Consider the following 22,812-nt stretch of genomic DNA (forward strand, 5'->3'; position numbering starts at 1 on the left):
ATTACAAATAGAAGTCCATCTAAATGATTATTCAGTGTAATCATTATCATTGTGTCTTAGGTTCTTATATCAGTTTTCTTTAATAAAAGAAATGGGGGTGTGTTGATCTAAACTATCAACGTTAAGGCTATTTATCTATACTAAAACCAGTGTTGTAAAAGTCGCTAGGCGGTCCCTAGTCGGCCGACTGGGGAGTTGGGAGTAATCGGAGTACTCGGAGAGTACTCGGGGAGTACGCGGACATGGTAAATATAAAATAAATTGTTTGTTATATATTATTTATGTGTTAAAATAAGCATAATTCATGTCAACTGGGTATAATTTAAAATGAAACATGTTTAAAGTTCAAATATTCTGAATACAAGTCCAACTAGTCTGAGTACAAGGCCGAGTAGTCCGAGTACAAGGCCGAGTAGTCCGAGTACAAGGCCGAGTAGGCCGATTTTGACCGAGTTTGACCGATTAAAAGTCAATAAACCACGTTGACCGCCTAGACCGACTAGGCCGACTAGGCTCCGACTAGGCCGACTAGGCTCCGACTAGGCCGACTAGGCGCCGACTAGGACCGAGTACTCCCGAGGCCGACTAGTTGAGACCGCCTAGGAGGAAGTCGCCAAGGTGGAGGTCCGAGGACCGAGTACTCACCGAGTACTCGGCCGAGGAATCCGACTTTTGCAACACTGACTAAAACCATGGGGTATGGTGAGGTTTGGGTTGGGGCATTTGTTGACACGTGGAATGGGAGCCCCCCACCACTCAAACCCACACCCATGGGGTATGGTGGGGCTTGGGTTGGGGACATGAGTTTGGTTTAGCCATTGAGAGCCCGCCATGTCACCTTACTAGCCCTACTAGCCCGCCCCACGCCCGGCTTCAAACCCACGCCAATGGGGCCACGCCCCAACCCAAGCCCCCGGGGTAGTGGCTTGGACGTTTTCAGCCAACCCAAACCCCATACCCCATGGCCTAACATGCTGGATATATAACAAGATCAAGATGTGAGGGGTTAATATACCCAAAACATGTTTTAGGAAGGTGAAGCCAACTACAGAGATGATTCAAGAGCTAGCAAACTTCTACTTCCTTTGTTTTTATTTTCTGCTCATATTTTGCTAAATTATAAAGAACTATCAAATAAAACTAAAAATACTACATAAATGCTGAAAGCAACAAAACGTTGAATCCCTTATAAACAGAACATTCTCGAGGTCATGATGATATTGCTACAACACAACTTCAATTTCTCCTGTCTTTAACGATGTATCATCTTTCTCGAGTTCCCTAATCAGTTTCTCAATCTGTCTTCTATAAACTGGCATGAAATGATCGGTAATCATACTACGTGATAATCTGATTTTACTGTATAACGATCGCGGTGTTAAAAACAATCCTACTTTGTCTTCCACCACACGATCCCGCTCATCATCATCACTTTCACTTGAAGACGCCTCGTCATCGGTTCCTCTCTCCGCAACTTGAGGGATTGTGACAATATGCATAATCTTACCAGCTGGAAAAAACCTGTGTGCCTCTTTCGTTTCCGGTGTGGGGTTTTTCCCACCCTCGGCAATAGCTGCTTCCTCTTCTTCCCTCATTTCCTTTGCCACGTCAGCTTCCTCCTGGCCTTCACTTTGGTCATACAGTTCGTGTTCAAGTTGTTCCCATAATTCAAATTCGGTCATTCTGTCTTCATGAGTGCTTGCCACGTCAGCATTGGCCTCGTCAGAATGCCATGCGGTTGTAGCTTCATCTGATGAAGTAGATACAGGGAATTCAAGAGCTGTTGAGATACTTTCGGTTGCATTGTTGGAAGATGATGATGATTCTGGAGAATTCGAACTTGCAACCACGGGTCGGCGGCGGGGTCCCATGCATGACCATGATGCTATGTCGATAGATGGGCGAGTCCACGCAGCTTGAGCCATGCTTTGGGCTCTCCTCATCACAACCTATAATCACCGTCATATACAGCTGTCACTTTACCAACTTTTCAGATGTCTACAAGAGGTGTGATATATGAAAAGGTTGTCTTTTAAAAAGGTGTTTCGGGTTCAACCAATCCGAACTGGCACCAAATGGACCACTAGAAATGGGACATGAGGGTTTACCTGAGTGCCACTAGAAACCGGACGAAGTATTTGACCAGCACCAGCAACTTTTGCTTTAGCACTAGCAATTGATGGAAGTCGAGAACCCAAAGCTGTTGCAGACCGATAAACAGTTTTAAGAATCCTCGTGTGTTCAATCTGAGTCCTGAGATCATTTAGCCAAGCTGATGCTGTAACCTATACAAACAAGTAAAACTTTTTAAGTTACATAAAATCGAGTAGCAAATTTGGAAAGATGGGGGTTCTGTTAACAGATCGAAATAATTTGGATCAAAATAAGTACACTTTTTTTGTTGTTTCCCTTATATAATGAATACTTTAAATACGATTAAAATGTATATATACATTAATGTGTCAAACGGGTAGCATTTGCCAATTACATTATAAAAATAATAATCTAAAGCGCTCCAGGGCTTTGATGCACAAAAAAGTAACCTTTGAGCAATTTTTAACCTTTTCCCTGTACAGTTATTTATTTTATAACTTGAACTTGTTTGGAATAGAACACCCCAGACAATTGACATCTGCTAGTAAAAGATCAAATCTACATTTTCAGTAAGCAAAATGGCCTAATTCACCTCTGCACGTAAATCATCCACTGAAGCAGCTGAAAATGTAGGGACCAAATCAGCTCCGTTTATAACAGATGTAATAAACTCATTGCCAGAATCCGCCAACTCCCAAGTCATACAAGCGCCTAATCATATTAAGAGTTGCATTATATTAACACTTAACGACTAACAAACATGAATAATTAGGGTATATCATATATGTGGTTTATAGAAGGTGATTTGTCCACGTATTTTTATTTTTTGTGCATAACCATATTTATTTTGACTATTTTACCCTAACGCCGTAAAAAGTCAAAATAATTATTGTGAACAAATCACCTCCAACAGTTTATTTACAGGAAGATAAAGAATAACAACTGAATGATAAACGATCAAAACGAAGAAAATAACAGTTCAAAATATGGAGACAATAAACAATTATAAACCTGGAGCAAATGTAACACAAGTAGTTGAAGATAATTCTTTCTGCTCCCGCAACACATAAGTTAAAAGCGCAGCAGTTCCACCACCCAAAGAGTGTCCAACTATCTGCATCAGATATTAATTCTTCTTAACTAAATATGTGGTGTACATCAGAAAAATAATGGAAAAGTAGCAAAATCAGGTTATGCTCGATAGTCGATACCTGTAGCTTATAATCAGGATGATTTTGCAATGCTTTTAGAAGAACTGGAGTTGCCAGCTTGGCAATCCATCGGGCAGCTGCAACCATTCCACAGTGAGCATAACCTAGAATTACATCACTAACTCCACCCTCATGAACAACCGTATGGTGAAATGGTACAACTGCTCCAGTTGCAGCAGTTAGAGTGTCCTTTATGCTATGGGTTCCACGAATCAATAAAAGAAAGGTTTTTGTCTTGTGGTTCACTAATATTGTAAAAGCTGGTTTCAATATCTGCAACAAGAAACAGATTCACTTCACTAAAATTTCAAATTTGTTCATAATACAATCTGCAATTAAGAAGTTCAAGGGAAATAACCACCGCAAAAAAAGGTTAAGGGACTAAAGCGCTAAAACTTTGCAAGTTGGTTGTTTCAAATTAGATATATATACAGTTTTCCAGGGGCGATGCTTTGAAGGGGCCGGGAGGGGCGCCCGACCCCCCGAACTTTTCGGCCAGTAGTGTTATGTATGTAGTTTTCGTATGAAAAAATTTTGGTATATATGTTTTCGACCCCCCGATTCTATAGAAATTTTTGGGTATATACGTTTTCGACCCCCCCGCAAAAATTTTCAAGCTTCGCCAATGGTTTTACCGGTCGAGCCGGGGGCCTCACTGGAAGCAGCCTCTCTATTCCTACGGGGTAGAGGTGCTGTCTACATCTACCCTCCTCAGACCCTACCTTAGCTTTGCTATTGGTGGGATTTACTGAGTATGATGATGATACAGTTTTACCGGTGTGATTAAATCCATTAACTTTGTTTTAAACTTTTCGAAATAATGTAAAGAAGAAGTATAACCACTAAAAAAAGAGTAGTAAAGAAATTTACAAACGGAAAACACGTGTTTTGGTATATGCAGAAACAACTTACTCCAGCTTTAGGTTCCTGAATAAGAACGTCTTCAGTTGAAAAACCGGTTTCTTCTAAAAATACAGGAAACGTCTTTTTAGAAAAATGCCAGCAAAGAGTCAGCAAGTCCAACAGATACCTAAGCTCAGAAACTATTTCGGGTCCCGCAAGCTGCAGGCTCTCTTTACTCCCAAACACACTACTAACATGCAAATTCCCCTGCAGAGCATGATATAAACATTATAGATAAAGAACGTGCTGAACAACCAGTCTGTATGAAAAAGGAGCGAAGGTCAAATGGTTTAACTAACCTGCCGTTTTAACAAATAACTAATTCCAAAAGCCAAGTCTCCAATAGGCCACTTCCCCAAAGTTTCTGAATACGTAAAGCGAAGAGTCTCCGACAACGTTGATATAGTTTCCAACCATGTCGCGGGAGCCTGAATTAACCTACTCGAAACTCGTTCAACTCCCAAAGGACCATGATTTTGCACAAGATTATCGTTTTCTTCACCATCTGCAGCTGTAACATCTGTTTGCAGTTTCTTATTTAAAGTATAATACAACAGAGCAGCAGCACCCGCTGCGGTCGCCATAGTTGCTGTTGCCATGATATTACAAACACAATATCTGTTGCAGAAATACAAAAAAAATATATATAATTCTCTAAACTAAAAAGTAAAAAGCCCCTGAGTATAAATAAGCCTTCAATCATTTTCTTGGAAGATAGTTAATCTCATATTTATTTATAAATTTGCATAAACTAATATTGTAAACAAAGAAATGAGATGACTTTCACTACAAGAAACGGATGTCTTAATGTCACTAACAAGTAATTATTTTTTTAAGTTGATAAGTAATGAATGAACCCCCTTTACATAAAGTATTATTTTGGGAAGTATTACTCGACAATCAAGCATATGAATAACCATGTATCAAAGAAAGTAGATGGATAGATTGAAATTCATGAAACGAGAATACAATAAGCATGATCATGATAATTGTTATCTATCTAGAAAACAAAAACCCTAAAACCCCAGTTGGGAAAGAAAGAAAGAAGGAACCTACCTGAGAAAAGGATGGTGGATGGGTGACCGGAAGAATCAATCAAGAAACGTTGATAAATCGTAAAAACGAAGAGTGAATGGGTGTTTGATGAAGTTATGTTAGAAAGAAAATAAGACCGACTTATTTGGTTTTCTGCCCTTTTTGGTAAATATGAACGGATGGTAAGATATACCTTGGAGTTGGTGTGATTTTGGCATACACGCTCCAAGACTTTGCCTGTGATCATCCATGTTTGATGTTTCCTACACCGTGTTTCCCTTATCTATATTTGACCACATTTTATTATAGGCTTGGTGTTTACCTACGCTGCGTATAGACTTAAATCAACCTATCTAGGGCTTTTTTACATGAACAAAGTTATAGTTTGTTATAACAAAAGGCAATCTTTTACTTTCTAGATTTTTAAATCACGGCTTATATAAGATTTACAGTTACACATACTTTCACTTAGATCAAGGGGTAAGCGGGTAACATCACAATTGAACTCAGAAACATATTTAACCACCTTTTAGAAATACATTTGCCAACAAGTTCACCAAAGACGGCTCCGACAATCCATGTCCACCTCACAACCATCTTCGAAGTTACGGCTCGAGAGTCATATTACTATCTCCAAAGCTACCATTATAACAACAACCATGCCTAGTAAATCCCACAAATAGCGAAACTATTGGTAAAGTCTGGGAAGGGTGGGATATAGGCACACCTTACCTCTACCCATGGAGATAGAGATGTTGCTTTTAGCGAAAACCGAAGCTACCATTATAGAACACTATAATCGACTCCTTTGGTAAGGCATTAGAACACGTATAATAATTCACGGGGCTCCTAGCCCAAACATTGTAATAGAGAAGAGGTTCGGGCTGCACAACTTTCAGAGGCCTACTTTCGAAAGGAGACGTGTGTGAATCAATAACTGAGTGCTCGACTCTCCTTGTAGCGTGAGCTTTAGAGGAAAATAATGTTGCAAGCACGATATGACTCATTGCCAATATATTGTACGTGATCCAAGACCACAAGGTCTAGGCCGATGACATTCCACATTCCATTAATTTGGTATATCAAAATTGGATATTTGTGAATAGTAAAAACATACCAGTTTGTTTGCATTAATCGACATATTTGGTAATTTGATGGAATAGTATCCTAGCCTTAGTAAAAGTTCACATTCATTTTTCCATGGTTGTAGTAATCGTCAGTCGCTAGTCGGTCGGTGGAGTGGGGACTATTGATTAATCGAAATTAATCAGGATCAATTGTGATCGACTGACGCCTAGTTGGGATTTTTACAATCATTTTTTGTACTTAGACATGTGTTTCGTGACCTAAAAATGAAGAAAGAAGTTTGTAAAGTGTAAAACGAAAGTCCTAGTGGTGCACAAAAAACCCGAACCCGGAACCGGACCCGAAAAAAAACCCGAGTTTTTTATACCCGAACCAGACCCTGCCCATAGGGTAGGGATCGGGTATACATGTCTGATATAAAACCCGAACCTGGAACCGGGTTTTTTAATACATGTTTTCTACCCAAAACCCGGTTTTTTGATAACCCGAAACCGGTTTTTTGAAATACCCGGAACCAGGTTTTATAAATACCCGAAATGGTTCACTAATTAGAAATAGCGACAAAAGGGGCCTGCACATGCCTTACAATCCGTGATGAGATAACATCTCCATTGACCAAACAAATGCTTATTTACTTTACTGATACATTAATTTGGAGTTTGGGCCGATAACAAAGTGAGGTTAGGCCCACTGATGTGTTGTGTACCCGGTCAGGTTTTTCAATACCCGGTGTGGGTTTTTTCCCAACTCGATGCATACCAGATGCATACCTGAACCCGAAAATCGGGTATTATAATACCTGGGTTTTAGAAAACCCAACCCGAACCCGGGTATATAGGGTATACATTTTTGGTATAAAACCCGGACCCAGACCCGACCCAGGTATTCTCAAAACCCGATTTTGTAGAACCCGATCATACCCAATTTTTCAAAAAACCCGATTTGTGCACCACTAGAAAGTCCTATGCTTCTTGGATCGGGTCTAACTTACGGACTTTTGTATGGATCCAACTATTTAGATAGGGCTGTGGGCCTATTTAGCATTGAAGTGTTGTATAATAAACGGGCCTTCGGTTGGGCTAAAAAGAATATAAAACTCACTCCTTAAGGGCATTAGGTACTCTCACCGTGCAAAATCTAGGGTTTTGATTTTATCGAGTTTCAGAGCTCATCGCCTCCATACGCAGCGAAGAATGGGTCACTCAAACATCTGGAACTCCCACCCCAAAACCTACGGCCCTGGTTCTCGTACCTGGTTAGTTGACACATCCTTTTTCAATTCACTCTTTTATTCGCTTTGTGTATTCTGTTTTATATCGCATATTTTGTTCATATATCAGCTTGCACAACTGTTAGTATATGCTTATGATTTTTTGCGTTGTTTGGATTTATAAACCTGTACTGTACGTGGTCTAATACTACTTTAAACCCTCGTAGATCTGATTGCAATTAAGCAACAGCTGTTAGCACAACCTATGTAAAGTTTTTATTAGTACGAGATAGGGTTGAACTGTTGAAGTTGTATGCTCGATTGCCAAATTTATCTCGGTATAAAGCTATATAGAAATGTACAAAATGTATAGGATTCGATATGGTTTGTTTGTTTGATATTTGGCATTAGTTTTTTTTTTTTTTTCTGGAATTATTTCTATGAGTTTGATTAAGGTTTGAAACAAATTCGTACAGAACTAATATTTTTACATTGATATGTGTTTGATTTTGCTGCTAACAATCTGTATTGTTATGTGCCAATAGATGTTATAAATGGATCCATCTATTACCTTTAGGGAAATAGTTTTATATGATTTGATTTTGAGTTTTGACTTGGGATTTTGCTGTGGCAGCCGGGTATGTGGTAACTCACATGGGCTGATCAGGAAGTATGGGCTTATGTGCTGCAGGCAGTGCTTTCACAGCAATGCAAAGGAGATTGGTTTCATCAAGGTTTTGTTTTGTGTTTGATTATTTTAGTTATTTGCATTCCAGTTTTTATTTGTTTGGACTAATTCTTTTTATTTGGATGGTTTTTATTGTTACAGTATCGTTAAGTTTCACCGATGAAGGAGATGAGTTCTTGTTGGCGATTTTCAATTAAACGATGATTTCAAGATTTTGTTAGCGTTGTTGAATGTTGATTCCAAATGGGTTTTCATCTTTTGACTTTTGAGATACTGTTTATGGTTTATGTATGGCAGACTGAAAGTCTTTTTTCTGTTTTTGGTACTTGATTATGAACTTCAAATCTAAACATGTTTTGGCATCTGATGATCTCAATTTTCTTGATGTGTTTTGGCATCTGATTGCATATACTATCACATTATCATCAGAGCTTATGTATCACTAAGGTAGCGTTCGTTTCTTGAAATGGAATGGAATGGAATTAGGAAGTTTTTCTTTGTAAAATTGATCTTGGTTGGGGGAGGGAGGAATTTGAAATCCTTAATCAATGAAATTTGTGACTATTTCAACATTCCTTAGAAATCCTTCACTCTAATGAAGGAATGGAATGGAATGTTGAAATAGTCACAAATTTCATTGATTAAAGAAATTTATGGGATTTCAAATTTCTCCCTCCCCCAACCAAGATCAATTTTACAAAGAAAAACTTCCTAATTCCATTCCATTCCATGAAACGAACGCTACCTAATATGCTCTACAAGTGCCTTAAACCTTGTTTTGGTTAACCGACAAAAAATCATTACGCACGCAATCATCAGGTGTAAGGAATTTATTTTTGTGGAAAAAGGAAGAACTCGGGAGAAAGAAGAAAAAAAAGACGAGATGTGATTACTATGAGTTCACAAGATGTAAATATCAAGTTGCAAACATATTTTGATAAGGCATACACAGCAAGTAGTGGTGCACAAATCGGGGTTTTTTAAAAACCGGGTTTCAGGTAGGATCGGGTTCAGGTAGGATCAGGTTTTACAAAATCGGGTTTTTTTAAAAACCGGGTCGGGTCTGGGTCCGGGTTTTCTACCAAAAATGTATACCCTATATACTCGGGTTCGGGTAGGGTTCGGGTCGGGTTTTATAAAACCCGGGTATTATAATACCCTGTTTCCGGGTTCGGGTCCGGTTCGGGTATTAATCGGGTAGGGTTCGGGTATGCATCGGGTTGGGAAAAAACCCGCACCGGGTATTAAAAAAACCCGACCGAAACTATGCTTATAAAATGTATCAAACATAACTCTCACATATAGACATCAAATCTATTGATAAACAGAGGCACAATTTATAAATAGAGGCACAATTTATAGTTCTTCATGTGGTTATTCTTGAACTTTATAAACAGAGGCACAATTTATTAAATACAAAAACTAATAATGATATTAAACAAACAAAGAAAATAGAAGGGCCAACATATATTGGCATATTTGTTTCCACTTGTAATAAAATATACTAAATAATTAAGTAGCGGTGACAAATATCATTAGAAACCTAATAATTAAACAAGATTACATCAAAGTGCATACATAATTTTGTTAAATTATAAGAACTAGAAGTCTTAATGCATACATAATTAAACAAGATTACATCAAAATCGGGTTTTTTTTAAAACCGGTTCCGGGTATTTATAAAACCCGGTTCCGGGTTCGGGTATTTATAAAACCGGGTTTCGGGTATAAACCGGGTATAAAAAAACCGGTTCCGGGTTCGGGTTTTAGATCAAATATGCATACCCGGTCCCTACCCTACGGGTAGGGTCGGGTTCGGGTTTGGGTATAAAAAAACCCGGGTTTTATAATACCCGGTTCCGGGTTTTTTTCGGGTCTAGGTCCGGGTTCGGGTTTTTTGTGCACCACTAACAGCAAGTATAGTGTTTGTTTCTAGTTTCTTTAAATCTGCTTTTCTTTGAGGGTCAGAGTGTCAGACGAACCACACATTACTTTAAACTATAGGCACTCTAGGTAATAATTAGGGGGCGAAATGCATATATCAATTTTCATTGAATTATCTAACAAATATAGCATTTGATTACCTAGAATGTGAAGAATCTCTCAAAGCTATAGGGTGACGAAGTACAACACCACCACCATTGACAAGTGCAAATCATCCATCAACAAAACAATAGTTTATAACATGAGACCAATCATCAGTCACATACATATCTTTTTTTTTTTTTTTTAACGGCCAACAAAATTTATTCATTTATCAAAGGGCCAACAATTGGTTAGCCCACCCCAATTACATACACCAATTTAACACAAACAACCTACAGACACTTACTCAATACATCAAAATTACACCACTCCTCCCATGATATTTCTTTTAACGACGACGGACTACCGACCCATAAGAAGCTTAAATGTTTGATTTCATTCACCATTTGCTCCCGGTTTATTTGTTTAGCATTAAAAGCCAACTCGTTTCTACTTCGCCAAATAACCCATAGCGATACTTGCATAATAGCATATACTAGCTTCCTCCACTTTGCATTTCCCCGAACATGTTTATGCCACTCCAACAAATCCTTCGCACTAAAGGCATAAATGCTTGAAATTTTGCACCAGTGAGATACAGAATTCCAAACACACTGTGCAACCTCGCAACTGACAAACAAATGGTCCGCATCCTCCTCGTGCTGATCACATATTCTGCATCCAATCTGGCCGAAATGAACATTTCTATGTGCCAACGCAACGAGCGTTGGTAATCTATCCAGTGATATTCTCCATGCCAAAAAAAATTATTTTTATTGGAATCCAGTTGTTCCAAACAAAGTTATTCCCCAAGTTTGAAAATTTTGCATTTTGAAGAGTAACCTTAAGACTTTTAACCGAAAACATACCCGTTACGTCAAGTTCCCATCTCCACTGATCAATACCGTATCCCTTAGCAGCCGCAAACAGTTCATTAGTAAGACTTTGTACCTCATTCACCTCCGCTGTTGACATTAGTTGTCGTACCCATGAAAAATTGATGACCACCGCTCCGTTTAGCACCTTTACACGATCCGTAACCGCTACGTTTTTGACTCTTTCCAACTCGAACAGTCCTAGGAAGCGACTATTCAGCGCCTCACCTCCTAGCCATTTATCTTTCCAAAACGAAATCGAGTCTCCCACTCCGGGAATGGCCCGAAAACAGTCCGAAAAAACTACACCATGTTTTACCATATCCTTTGCTACTTTAAATATTTGTTTCCACGGCCCGGCTATTGTCATCTTTACAGGTATCGGATTCCACGATCTTTCACTATTATGTATCCTCCAAACAACCTTCCGCCATAAACTACCTGGATCCGTCTTGAACCTCCACCACCACTTAGCAAGCATTGCTAAATTCGCATCATTTAGTGACCCTACACCCACACCTCCTAATTCTTTTGGCGTCATAACATTATCCCACGCAACCAAAGTCATTTTACCTCTTTCCGGTGTTATGCCCCAAAGGAATTACCGACGTAATCTTTCAAGATGATCAATTACTTGTTCAGGCGCTTAAAACATACATAGTTAATCCGTATATTATTAACCAAGTATGATCAAGATTGATCTTGTCATCTTAAAACATCCAACATTAACTAACGTTCTCCATGTTTTCTATTAATTTTGTGTGCTTTCTAACAGACCTCTTAGGCATTTAACGACAAAGAGAAAAATCATTCCTAATGTAATGTTCGTTGGTGACATTTTGTACATGCAATCAACATTGTAGAGTGACAATGTTAACATAATAATTAGTGGTCGACGACAATATTTTCAAGTGGGGTCATGTATAACGCCCTAATCCTTGCCCTTTTTAAAAAGACTATAAAAACATATGAATTTTTACAAAAATTGGGCATGACCCATTCGTAACATAGACAATTTCCTGCTTAACAATAAGACACTTAACTTAAAAGACCCATTTTCATAAACTAAAGCAAAACCAACATGTTTAAGTTGTTTTAATACAATAGCTACTTACTAACCAATTTTTTACCCAATTCACAAGGACACCAAAAAGATTACATATGTTAAAATACATATGACCAAAACTAAGACCATACTAATGTGACATCTTCGGAAGCGCTAGATGGGCGTGATATCGAGTGTGTTCGTTCCGAGTCGCCAAGCTATGAAGTCAAGGATTTACCTACATCAAACATCAAGTTTAAAACTCGTTAGCTACATCACTTCTAAACTAATATTACAACTTTAATCTCATTCATGCATTCATCTTATACACGCATTATCTCACCCCATGAAACGGGTCAAAGCATACAACTTCAAAACTTGAAATATATCAAGCCATACTTGTCCCGCTGGGACGGACACTTTCATTCTTACATAACATTTACATATACTCTAACCCGTGAATAACGGATCGAGTTAAATTCCTTTCATTCGTAAATTATCCGTTAATAACAGATAATATCATTCATCATCAAACTTTCCTTCGGTTCGTTTACAACGAACGAATTCTTTTCCTTTTAGGCTTACTTTCTCATTACCCGGTTATCCCATAAAGAACCGGTCATAACATATATTCATTTACAATTCTACGGTTCATGTAAATCATTCAAACGGATTTAACCATTTGCTATTGAACTAACACAAATATCAAATATGGTTTTGGCATGAACAATAATTTACTAATAGGAGTTAGTATGCATAATAACATACCTTCTATAAATTCAACTAGAAACTAATGGGTTTTAAGACTAGCAATAAACATGGATTTGTAATGATAATTGAACAACTATTAACATTACATAAACTTGTAAGTAAATCGAACTTACCTCGTTCTTGAGCCTTTTGTTGCGAACCGGAATTAGCTCCTTCTTCTTTCACTACTACACATATTGCATTCTTATTTAGATTATTTCATTCACTACATAATAATCACATTCACGCATCAATTACATTCCATTTCATATTTTGCAATGTATCAAATACTACATTTTCCCTATGCAAATTCAATACTTTCAATACATTCAAAATCACATAGTTCTTCATTGAGGCATTTTAACGAACACATGGTGTGCAACAACATTTTAAGCCTTATGTACATGTATCCCATGCACGATTTCACTAGCAAAATTCACAACTCTTTTAATCAACTAAATTCACATATCTTAGTCATTCTACAATCATAACAATTCATCAATATCCTAATACATAAACATTCATCAATCAAAACTACTCAATTTATTTAACTTCAAAACCATCATACTATTAGAACAAATGGGTTTTCCTTCAAACCATCATTACAAAAGAATTCCAAGCATAAAACATCCTCTAATGATGTTTCTAATTCATACACAGGCTCGATTTCTACAATTTTCACGAATTGATTAAACCCTAGTTCATGAAAGTGCATCAAATCGCATAATCTGACTTACCCTATGTAGGAAACCCTTAGATGGTTGAAAATTTGGTCACATGCATTCGATTTATGCCCAGAAACACCTTCAATTTGTTAGAGATTTGAGGAACTAGAGAAGAAAAAGGGGTTTACCCTTCCTGATCGTTCCCAGCGTCGCACACCCACACTTCACCCACAATTCATTTTTTATTTCTTATTTATTTCACAATTTTACACATTGAACCCTACCACTTTGAAAGTGTGTTTAAATTTGAGCTTTTTCATAACTTAACTACCATTTTGCCATGTTTCATTAACTACGTTAAGTTCTTTATTTATTTTTACTTATTTTCACATTAAACATTTTTGGGGTGTTACATCATGAGGTGTAATAACCAATAATAAGTTTTTCGTAATGTCATGATAAAAGATTATATCCCCAAACAATGGTACGTAGTAAACAAATCTTATCGTTGATGTACATTATATAATGTTTGAAATTTTATGTATTTTGATGTTTTTTGGTTGTTCTAGACTTTAATAGGGTGATTTTGTTGATTAGATGAGTTTTTAGTTGTTATAACTTAAAAGACATAAGTAATCGACAATTAGTAGGTCTTGAAAAGAAAAATGAAAATTATGGAGCCATAACTTATGAAGCGATTCATATGTTTACTACTTTAATATTGTTTTATGAACTTATAAATCGATTTATATGTTTGGATAGATCTATAAATTGAAAAGTAGCTCTAGATGATGTTTTGGAAAGATTTCAAAAAATGAAAACCCGCACGGCAACATTTTAAATATGTTTATAACGACGTTTGACGTGTTTTTGATGATTATATAAATTTTAGCTTGACGTACTTTTTTTTACATGACCCGACCCGAACTGACCCCATATGCAACAATTTTTTTTATATACCTATGGTCTAAAATCTTTAAAAATTTTCCGCATTCCCATGAAAATATTACTGGGTCTGCCACTGATTATATTCTTGTGATCAAGGTAGTAGGGTAACCTTGGCAGAAATCATATTTTAAGATAACGTATTTCTAACATAGAAATCATTCAACGACGTTATCTTTGTGTAGTTTAGGCTGAGTTACACTATATAAGATCATGAAAAGCAGTGACGTATCGAGAATTTTATTCTAATGGATTTTTTTTGATAAATTCTCTTTAACTTTTACTATTTTTTTTAATTCAGTAAGATTCTCACTAATTTTATCTATTTTTTTTCAAACGTACTAGGTTTCTGAAAACCTACAAATGTAGGCTGGATCTGCCCCTAATAAAGAGTAACCATGGTTAGCTCCGTTATGTGTGAACTACACTTATGCAAAGAAATGTAGCAGCATATACCAACAATTCAAAAGAATTCTTTAAGCCTTTATTTAGCTCGGTTAGAAAAAGCCTTTATTTACCTAATGAGTAACGACGCCGTCCATTTCCCATTACCCAATCATGCAACATGTTTTCTTTATGCCATAGATACACGTCTCATATTCCCTTATTATACATATCAATATCAATATCAAATTAATAATTATTATTAATAATTAATATTAATAATTATTATTATTATTATTAATAATTATTAATAATTATTATTATTAATATTAATAACTGATAATAGATAAAGGGAATGAACAGTAATTTTGAATCGTGGTTTCTTCTGATTTACCTATTTGGGCGGTCACCCCCCCTTTGAGACACGTATCTTCACTTTTCAACTCTTTTTTCAACCTCATAAGAGAAGAGAGAGAAAGGAAGAAAAGGAGAGACAAGGGTGGTGACCGGAGGGCCACCGTCACACCACCACGACGGCACCGTCCGGTGTCTCTGTTTTGTGGGTTTCTTGGAACCTGCCGGAAAGATTGTACGGTGGGATGGTTCATATCCAGGCTATTGGACAGAAGACATGTCTCTTCTTTGTCTGTTTGCCGACGACCAACCATCCACTACCAGAGAACCGCTGCCACTCAACCGTCTGGTTCGTTCACGTTCACTTTCTTCTATTTGTATTCATGTGAGAAAATCACAAAATCTGCAATTTCGGGGTTTCTTGATCTTGCAAACTAGAAATTGGGTTTGTTGGGATTTTCTTTTTTCGTAGGTGAAATCTTTGGGTTTGTTTTGCATGGGCACTGAATTTTCAATTTGGGGGTAATTTTTTACCGCAATTATTGAAAATTCTAGGGTTTATGACACAGAGGCTAGAGACTGTTTAGATATAAAATGATGTTCAGTAATATTTTATATACTATACTACTAAATTAATAGAGCAATGGAAATGAGGAGTGGTTTTGGTCTTGGTTTGTTCCGATTGAACTATTTGGGCGGTCATCTCCCTTGAGACGCCTGTCTTTGGCTTTAAATCTTACCTTTTTTTTACGAAGAGAGAGGGGTAGTAACCAGAGGGTCACCACTGGCGGATTCCGGCAGTCTTGGCGGCTACGAGTTTAAACATAAAATCTTTGTTGATGTTTTAGGCGACGACAACTGGGATTCTTGCGAGGTCTCGGCCTTTTGCCTACCCGACGATGATGGTGGCTTGCTACTTGGTATGGCAACTCCGGTTGCAACCACAGCGCCACTGAGCGGGTTAAAGGATGATGATGATCTTTTCGTATCTGAGTTGTGATGAATTCATATAATGACTGTAATCGGATGTTGATTTTGCCTTGGTGTGGGCGCGTGGCAGGTATGGATTTTGTTTTATGTGGGTTTTTGTTGCTAGCTGTACTTTGAGAACATGAGGAACATGAACATTGTACCAGAGAAAGAAAATTAAATAGGCCGTGATGATGTAAAAAATTCGACTATCCTGGTTGTTTTGGCTTGGCAATTTGATGATTTGCAGCCACAATGAGGTAGTGTATTTGAGCCTACGAAACACATCTAACCAAATCAGATGTGTTCATATTTGAATTTTACTATTGATGATGTTGCTTTCGGTGCTACTCTTAATACATTGATTTGGGTTTGTTTGTTTCTATCAATTTTGTTGCTTTATGTTATAGGGACTTTTGGGGTTTTTTTATGGGTTATATTGAAATAAACAATTTAACATGTTTTAGTTAGCGTCTGTAGTTGTCGACTTTTTTGGTGCAAATTGTAACAGATAGAAAATTAAATGGGCGGTGATGATATAAGAAAATTCTCTATTTTCGTTGTTTTGGCGTGGCAATCCGATGATTTGCAGCCACAATGAGGTAGGATATCTGAGCCTTCGAACACACGTCTAAGCAAACCAGATGTGTTCATATTGAAAGTTTACTTTTGACGGGTGCCGGTGACTCTCATCGGTTGATCTAGAGACAGAATGGGAGACTTGAAGGTGATCTTGAACAACCGCAGCCTCAGAGACTTGAATCGGTGTTCCGGCGAGAGTCCGGTAAGCTCTTATCACCTGCATGTCTCTATTTTCCTGTAGATCGGATCATATAGTAACTAAAGAATCCTAAATCGTTGTATCTACCTTCGTTGAAATTGAAGTACAGGAAAGAGGAGCAGAGAATATGAGAGGGAGACATCGATTCAAGATTGATTTCTTCGATTTTTATACTACTGATTCAAACACAATGGAGACGATTAGGAGAGCATTGCACACAGTTTCATTGTACTCTAATGATCGTAAGCTTCCTTCAATTTCATAGGCAATTTTATAGTCCCCTTTTTATTTACCCTAATTTTTTCGTTTGATTGAAGTTGTCCACTAGAGTTAACAACCGTTATACAGTTTATATGTTTTGATTACCTTATCTTTTGTTTTCTTTATGGTGAGGGTTTCTAATGTTTAAATATTCAATAGAATTTTTATTTGTGTAATTATAAATGATTATAATTAATATTAAAACAGAGAGATGTGGGATACATTAAGGAAAGGTCTATTGAGCTTGGTCCGCAAGACTACACGTCATCTTTTAGTTAAGGTAATGCTGGATACCAAATCATCAATAGATAATTAGAAAGTTAATGATAGCATTAGGGTCATATGGTTATGGTCCTGATGATTCCAGCAAATTTTTAAAATTTGACACAAGAGGTATTGTGTTAATTCTTCACCATTAATAATAAAAACAAGTTCTTTTAAGGATTGTCCTTGGTTATAAAAAAAATCATTTGCACCAGAGGTGTGAGGTGATCAGGAGACGCCTCAGGGCCTTGAGATGGCGCTTCATACACATTACGTCGAATTTAGGGCCCGTAGAAGGTTGATATGTAAAAACAACCAGACGGGTGAAGAGATTTTGAATGGTTACTTGATAAAAAGGTTGACATATATAAGAGATGAGAGATGCAACTTTTGGTTGTACATGGAGCAACGTTTTGCGTACGTGAAGCTCTTGTCTTGTGCCTCGGCTTTCGGGGCCTAAACTCCTCATAGCGCCTCGCCCTCGCTAAAACCAAGGGATTGTTCAATATGATTGTTAATATTTTCTTTTTGGGAGTTTTTCCCTTTTTCTTTCTTATATCTTAGTGTTACCAATAATTTTGTAGGACATGATCGTTGGTACATCGTGGAACATATTCATGCCAGAGACAGTCGAGCCTCTTTTTTTATCTTTGATGTTTGACTGATAAGGCTATACGGTATGGTCATGTTCCTCATGACCACCATGACCCTTCACATAGGTGTTAAACCACTATTCTCTTTATTTTTGTCTTAAAATTATCAAATGGGAGGGTTGCGGTTGTCGTGGTTTAATGCTGGCGAATCACCATGATTTAATGAGGGGGTGGTGTAGCGCATGAATATTGGTCCTATGTGGCAAATAATGACCCAACAATGACCCCCATACCCCTTAGCCTAATATCAAGAATGATACAACTAAAACTTTCTGAATTGACAACCGTTTTTTTTTCAGTAAAATGTATAAACATTAAAAGCCTTAAGCCGATAGCGTTACTGATGATTTGGGTGTCAGGCCTTCACTTTTACCTGTTGTGCTGAAGATTTGGCAGTATTTTACTCACTAATACAGTTAAGTAGTTCAAAAGCACATAAATACTAGGACTTATTAACAAAACTGTTAGGTATTACTTGATTAATTTATTACTTCTGTTTATAAAAGTACCTGCAACTTCTTTAAATCGCATTGATTGGGGCCCGGAAAACTTAACATAGTTTCCATATATTTCTGTCATGATGTTATTTTGTTTAATAGTGTAGGGATTCTGATTGTGTTATCGCTGTACTAATTTGCATTGAAGTATTAAGGAATCGTATCCGAAGTGACAAGTCCAATTAAGATAATGATAATGCAGTCTGATTGGAAGTCATGAGGTCCGATGACCATGGTAAGGTACGTGAATAGGAGGGTGTGGTGCATGGTATGGGGAGGAGTTGTAGTTCCTTCAGATCATTTTCCATTGCTTAATAGAGAATCGAAAGGTGGCTTAAGGAGAGCTTTAGCTTCAGACTATATATACACCTTTTAGGATGCTATATGTAATATGCTTATTCTGGATTGTGTAAACAGAAGACTTTATTTTGCTTTATCTGTTAGTTTTTTTGACATTCCTGCATCAAATTGCATGTATAAACTTTGGAAGTTGAATGACATCTTTATTATAAAAGAAGTTCACTGCAAGTCTTGTCTAAATAGAAATCACGATCGTCAATCATTGCGGTTTGATAACAAACCAAATTATTCATACCTAAGAAGACTTTTCCGGGAGCTCATCATTCGAGAAGGTTTCTTATTGAGTTTTGAACATGGACCGATTGCGCGCCGCAAAGCGCGCGGGGTTTAAAACCTAGTTGATTTGAATTTGAACTGATCATGAACAGTAATTAAACTATTTAAATATTTATTTTAAGTTTTGATCTAAAAAGTATACATATCAATTTGAAGTGATAATCAATAGTCATTAAAATATTTACATATTTATTTTAAGTTTTGATCTAAAAAATTTATAACATGTTATTCATCATTTAGTATATATTTTTAATAAGCTGCGTATGTTAACCTTTTTAAAATCTAACTCTGCAGTATGTTTATTTTTTATCCAACATTGCGATATAAATTTTATTGAAAATGAATACCGTGTCGTTATCGTACCAAATCGAAAAAAAAAAACCGACCTTGAATACTAATTTATTTTTTGGTATTCAAAACAATGTATTTTTTTTATGGGAAAATGTCACATAAATGTAATCAAGTTTGCCAAGTGTTTCAATTAAGTCATCCAAACTTTTTTTGTGTCTCTAAAATAACTAAACTTTAATTTAGTGTTTTAATGGTGCGTAATTACCAGGTCACCAGGTTACTTTTTTTTTTCTCTTATTTTTTTCTTTTAATAGTAGATATTATCTGTATCATGTTATCATTCAATCTAATATTCTTCGATGATCAATCTATCGCTCTGTGCCGACCATTAGCCTATGAAGAACAAGGCAAGGATGCAAACACCATGACCAACAAAAAGAATAAATGGTAACAACGGCATTGTCGGAGACGAGGACAGTATCACCAGAAGATGAAGTTGCTCTTCGATTTCGATTACACCGTTGTATCACCACCGTAAGAGCTAATCTTCATATTCAATCTTCACACTTCCATAATGAATTATTAGATTTGTTGGGCAATGTTGAAGAGTATCTCAACAAATAAATTCTGATGGACTGAATTTGTAAGATCTGATTGATATTTGTGAAAATTGTGATTGAAAGCCGACGGACTATTTGTGAGATCTGATTGATATTTGAGAGAATTGTGATGGAAAGCCAAAGTGTAATGGGGGAGAGGTGTATGGATTTATTGGATTGAGCAGACCAAGTGGGTCGATGGGTGGGATGTGCAAACTAAAATTAAAACTGAATCTGTGAGAAGATAAGTATGGATTTATGATGATTTCTTACGGTTTTAATTGAAAAATGTATTATTTATATCTTCTAAATCATATTAAAGATTAAAAAGTAGAAAATTAAAAGAAACCTGACACATCATCATTTATAACCTGGTAACCTGATAATTATATAGGATTAGAACAACAAACAAAACTTTAGTGACTTTAGAGAAACAAAATAAGTTTAAGTGACTTAACTGAAACAGTTATTAAACTTGGTTACATTTCTACGAAGTTACCCCTTTTTTTATCGTAAACTATATGAGTGCCGGTAATAATATTAAAAAGAAAACGTATTTTTTTGTTTCGTAAACTATACGAGTATCGATACGTGACGAACCGAATCGATTTCGACCGAACAACATCGGTACCGATACCGGTAGTATAGGACCCGGTATTCGTTTTTATGATTTTCGATTGATGTTAAACACATGTTGATTTCCTTTTGTGCATATCACGACTTTATTTTTTTAGTTTTCTCTTTCAGTTAATATATATAGCGAGTGTCGGTACCATAACGAACACAACCGATACCTACTGAGTTCCCGCCGCATAGCGCGGGGCAAAACCACTAGTTATTATATGAATTAAAGATCAAATTCATAGGAAAATATAAATAAGAAGGGTAAAAAGGACTCTAGTTCATTAATCTTATATTTGGAAGGTTGAGATTAGTTTTAGGGAAAAAATAATAGAAGTGCATAAAAGGAATCCTACGTATATTGACTTTGTCTCCTCATGTAAGTCACATGCCAATTCCCGTATCAAATTTAAAACTTCCATAACTTTTTCATACGTCATTTGTTTTAATAAAAAATTTCACCATAATAACGAACTTTCAACTGGGTTTTGATCCTTACATTTTTTACTAAGGTTTCTATACATTGTGTTATTATCAAATCTTATAACACAATGTTAATTTGGGTTCTGGCCATTGCATTTTTATAAGAACCTATAACAAAATGTATGATAGTATGACTCAATGAAGATAATATTATATTTGGGTACTCTATACCTTGTGTTATAGGTTCTTGTCATTGTGTTTATTCTACTATCCATTGTGTTTTAATATGTTGTTCATTGTATATTAGTCTGTTGCCCATTGTGTTTTAGTCTATTGTCCATTGTGTCTTTTATTTGCTTTCATTAATTATGTCTTTTATCTGTCATTATCAATTGTGTTTTTAGTTTGATACTCATTGTGTTTTACGTTATGTACATTGTGTCTTTTATTTGGTGTTACCGATTTTGTTTTTAGTCTATTGATACTTATTGTGTTTTACGTTATGTACATTGTGTTTTTGGTCTACTTTCCATTGTGTTTTTAGTTTGATACTCATTGTGTTTTATGTTATGTCCAATGTGTAATACACAACTGGGTTTTCTCATTTTGTTTTACGTTATTTCCATTGTGTAATACGCAACTGAGTTTTCAATTTTTTTTCTAAATATAAAAATATAGTACTCATATTAAAGATAAAAAGACACTCGATTTTATGGTATATTTAAAAAAAAGATAGTACTCATATTAAAGAAAAAAAGACACTCGATTTTATGGTATATTTAAAAAAAACAAATGACGTATAAAAAAGTTATGGACATTTAAAAAATAGGAGGGAAATAGCATGTGATTTGCATGTGCATAATCTTTTTATTCTTTTTGACAAAATTAACATTCCCACTTGATTTCTTTTAGAAAACTTGTCACTCTATAGTGACTTCTTACGATTCTTATTTTTATACTTTTTTTTTAGAATAACTCAACCCATTATTATATATACCACGTCACATTTTAGTTACTTATAGATATCAGGTTCTAGTTTATCATGACTCACCAACCAATAAGTTCTCACATGCTTTGTCCTATGTTCGATCAAACAAAACTGAACTATTTCTAGGTCTTGATAAAAAACATGGATTTGATTCATTTCCTTAAATGCTTTTTTTTTTTCTTAATTTAATTTTGTAACATATAAAAATAGGTATTCAAGTGGATTCAAACTAATCCAAAATGTCTCAAAGTTCAACATGGGAATGCTAAGCTCCATTGGCGATTTCGTTAAAGAACATCGTAAGATTTCTGGGATCTCTTCACACAAACGAGAGTCTCAACAAAGTGTTAAACGATTAAGGCCTAAGGGTTGTCGTTGTTGGCGGTGGATCGTTAAAAGAAGTAGTGAAGGACTAAATGCAGGTGAATAAGGAGGTAACTAATGTTATCAAACTAGATGATGCCTCGCCCGTGTTGCGGGATGATGACCGAATAATTCTCAACCAATTAAAAAAACAGTACTATAGTTTTGATAGAAATAAAAAGTAAAAAGAGTGTTA

General features: G+C 36.2%; 2 protein-coding genes and 2 long non-coding RNA genes across 11 annotated transcripts; 2 read left to right on the forward strand and 2 right to left on the reverse strand.

The window, feature by feature from the left end:
* Window positions 1–1,107: 1,107 nt before the first annotated feature.
* LOC110880282 lies at window positions 1,108–5,517 on the reverse strand. Its single transcript, XM_022128863.2, has 8 exons — window positions 5,265–5,517; window positions 4,508–4,826; window positions 4,218–4,415; window positions 3,306–3,578; window positions 3,106–3,208; window positions 2,687–2,805; window positions 2,109–2,285; window positions 1,108–1,949 (listed from the first exon to the last, which is right to left on the reverse strand). Exons 2-8 carry the CDS (start codon window positions 4,805–4,807, stop codon window positions 1,224–1,226), a joined length of 1,896 nt encoding a protein of 631 aa, XP_021984555.1. The 5' UTR covers window positions 4,808–4,826; window positions 5,265–5,517; the 3' UTR covers window positions 1,108–1,223.
* A 1,909-nt stretch (window positions 5,518–7,426) lies between these two features.
* Window positions 7,427–8,603, forward strand: LOC110880283 (40S ribosomal protein S29). The gene is made up of 3 exons (XM_022128864.2): window positions 7,427–7,584; window positions 8,174–8,273; window positions 8,369–8,603. The coding sequence occupies exons 1-3, from the start codon at window positions 7,523–7,525 to the stop codon at window positions 8,375–8,377; spliced, it is 171 nt and encodes a 56-aa protein (XP_021984556.1). The 5' UTR covers window positions 7,427–7,522; the 3' UTR covers window positions 8,378–8,603.
* A 3,562-nt stretch (window positions 8,604–12,165) lies between these two features.
* On the reverse strand, window positions 12,166–13,826 carry LOC110880284. Its single transcript, XR_002559329.2, has 3 exons — window positions 13,660–13,826; window positions 13,057–13,110; window positions 12,166–12,410 (listed from the first exon to the last, which is right to left on the reverse strand). It is a non-coding gene; the product is annotated as an uncharacterized LOC110880284 (long non-coding RNA).
* A 1,491-nt stretch (window positions 13,827–15,317) lies between these two features.
* On the forward strand, window positions 15,318–19,223 carry LOC110880285. 8 transcript variants are annotated; one of them, XR_004868309.1, is made up of 5 exons: window positions 15,318–15,619; window positions 16,119–17,023; window positions 17,125–17,262; window positions 17,489–18,264; window positions 18,798–19,223. It is a non-coding gene; the product is annotated as an uncharacterized LOC110880285 (long non-coding RNA). The 8 variants fall into 8 exon arrangements; XR_004868310.1 differs by having other exon boundaries at window positions 18,803–19,223; XR_002559333.2 differs by having other exon boundaries at window positions 15,322–15,619; window positions 18,130–18,264; window positions 18,798–19,209.
* Window positions 19,224–22,812: the final 3,589 nt, after the last annotated feature.

This window comes from Helianthus annuus, chromosome 9, assembly GCF_002127325.2.
Source record: "Helianthus annuus cultivar XRQ/B chromosome 9, HanXRQr2.0-SUNRISE, whole genome shotgun sequence".
NCBI lineage: Eukaryota > Viridiplantae > Streptophyta > Magnoliopsida > Asterales > Asteraceae > Helianthus > Helianthus annuus.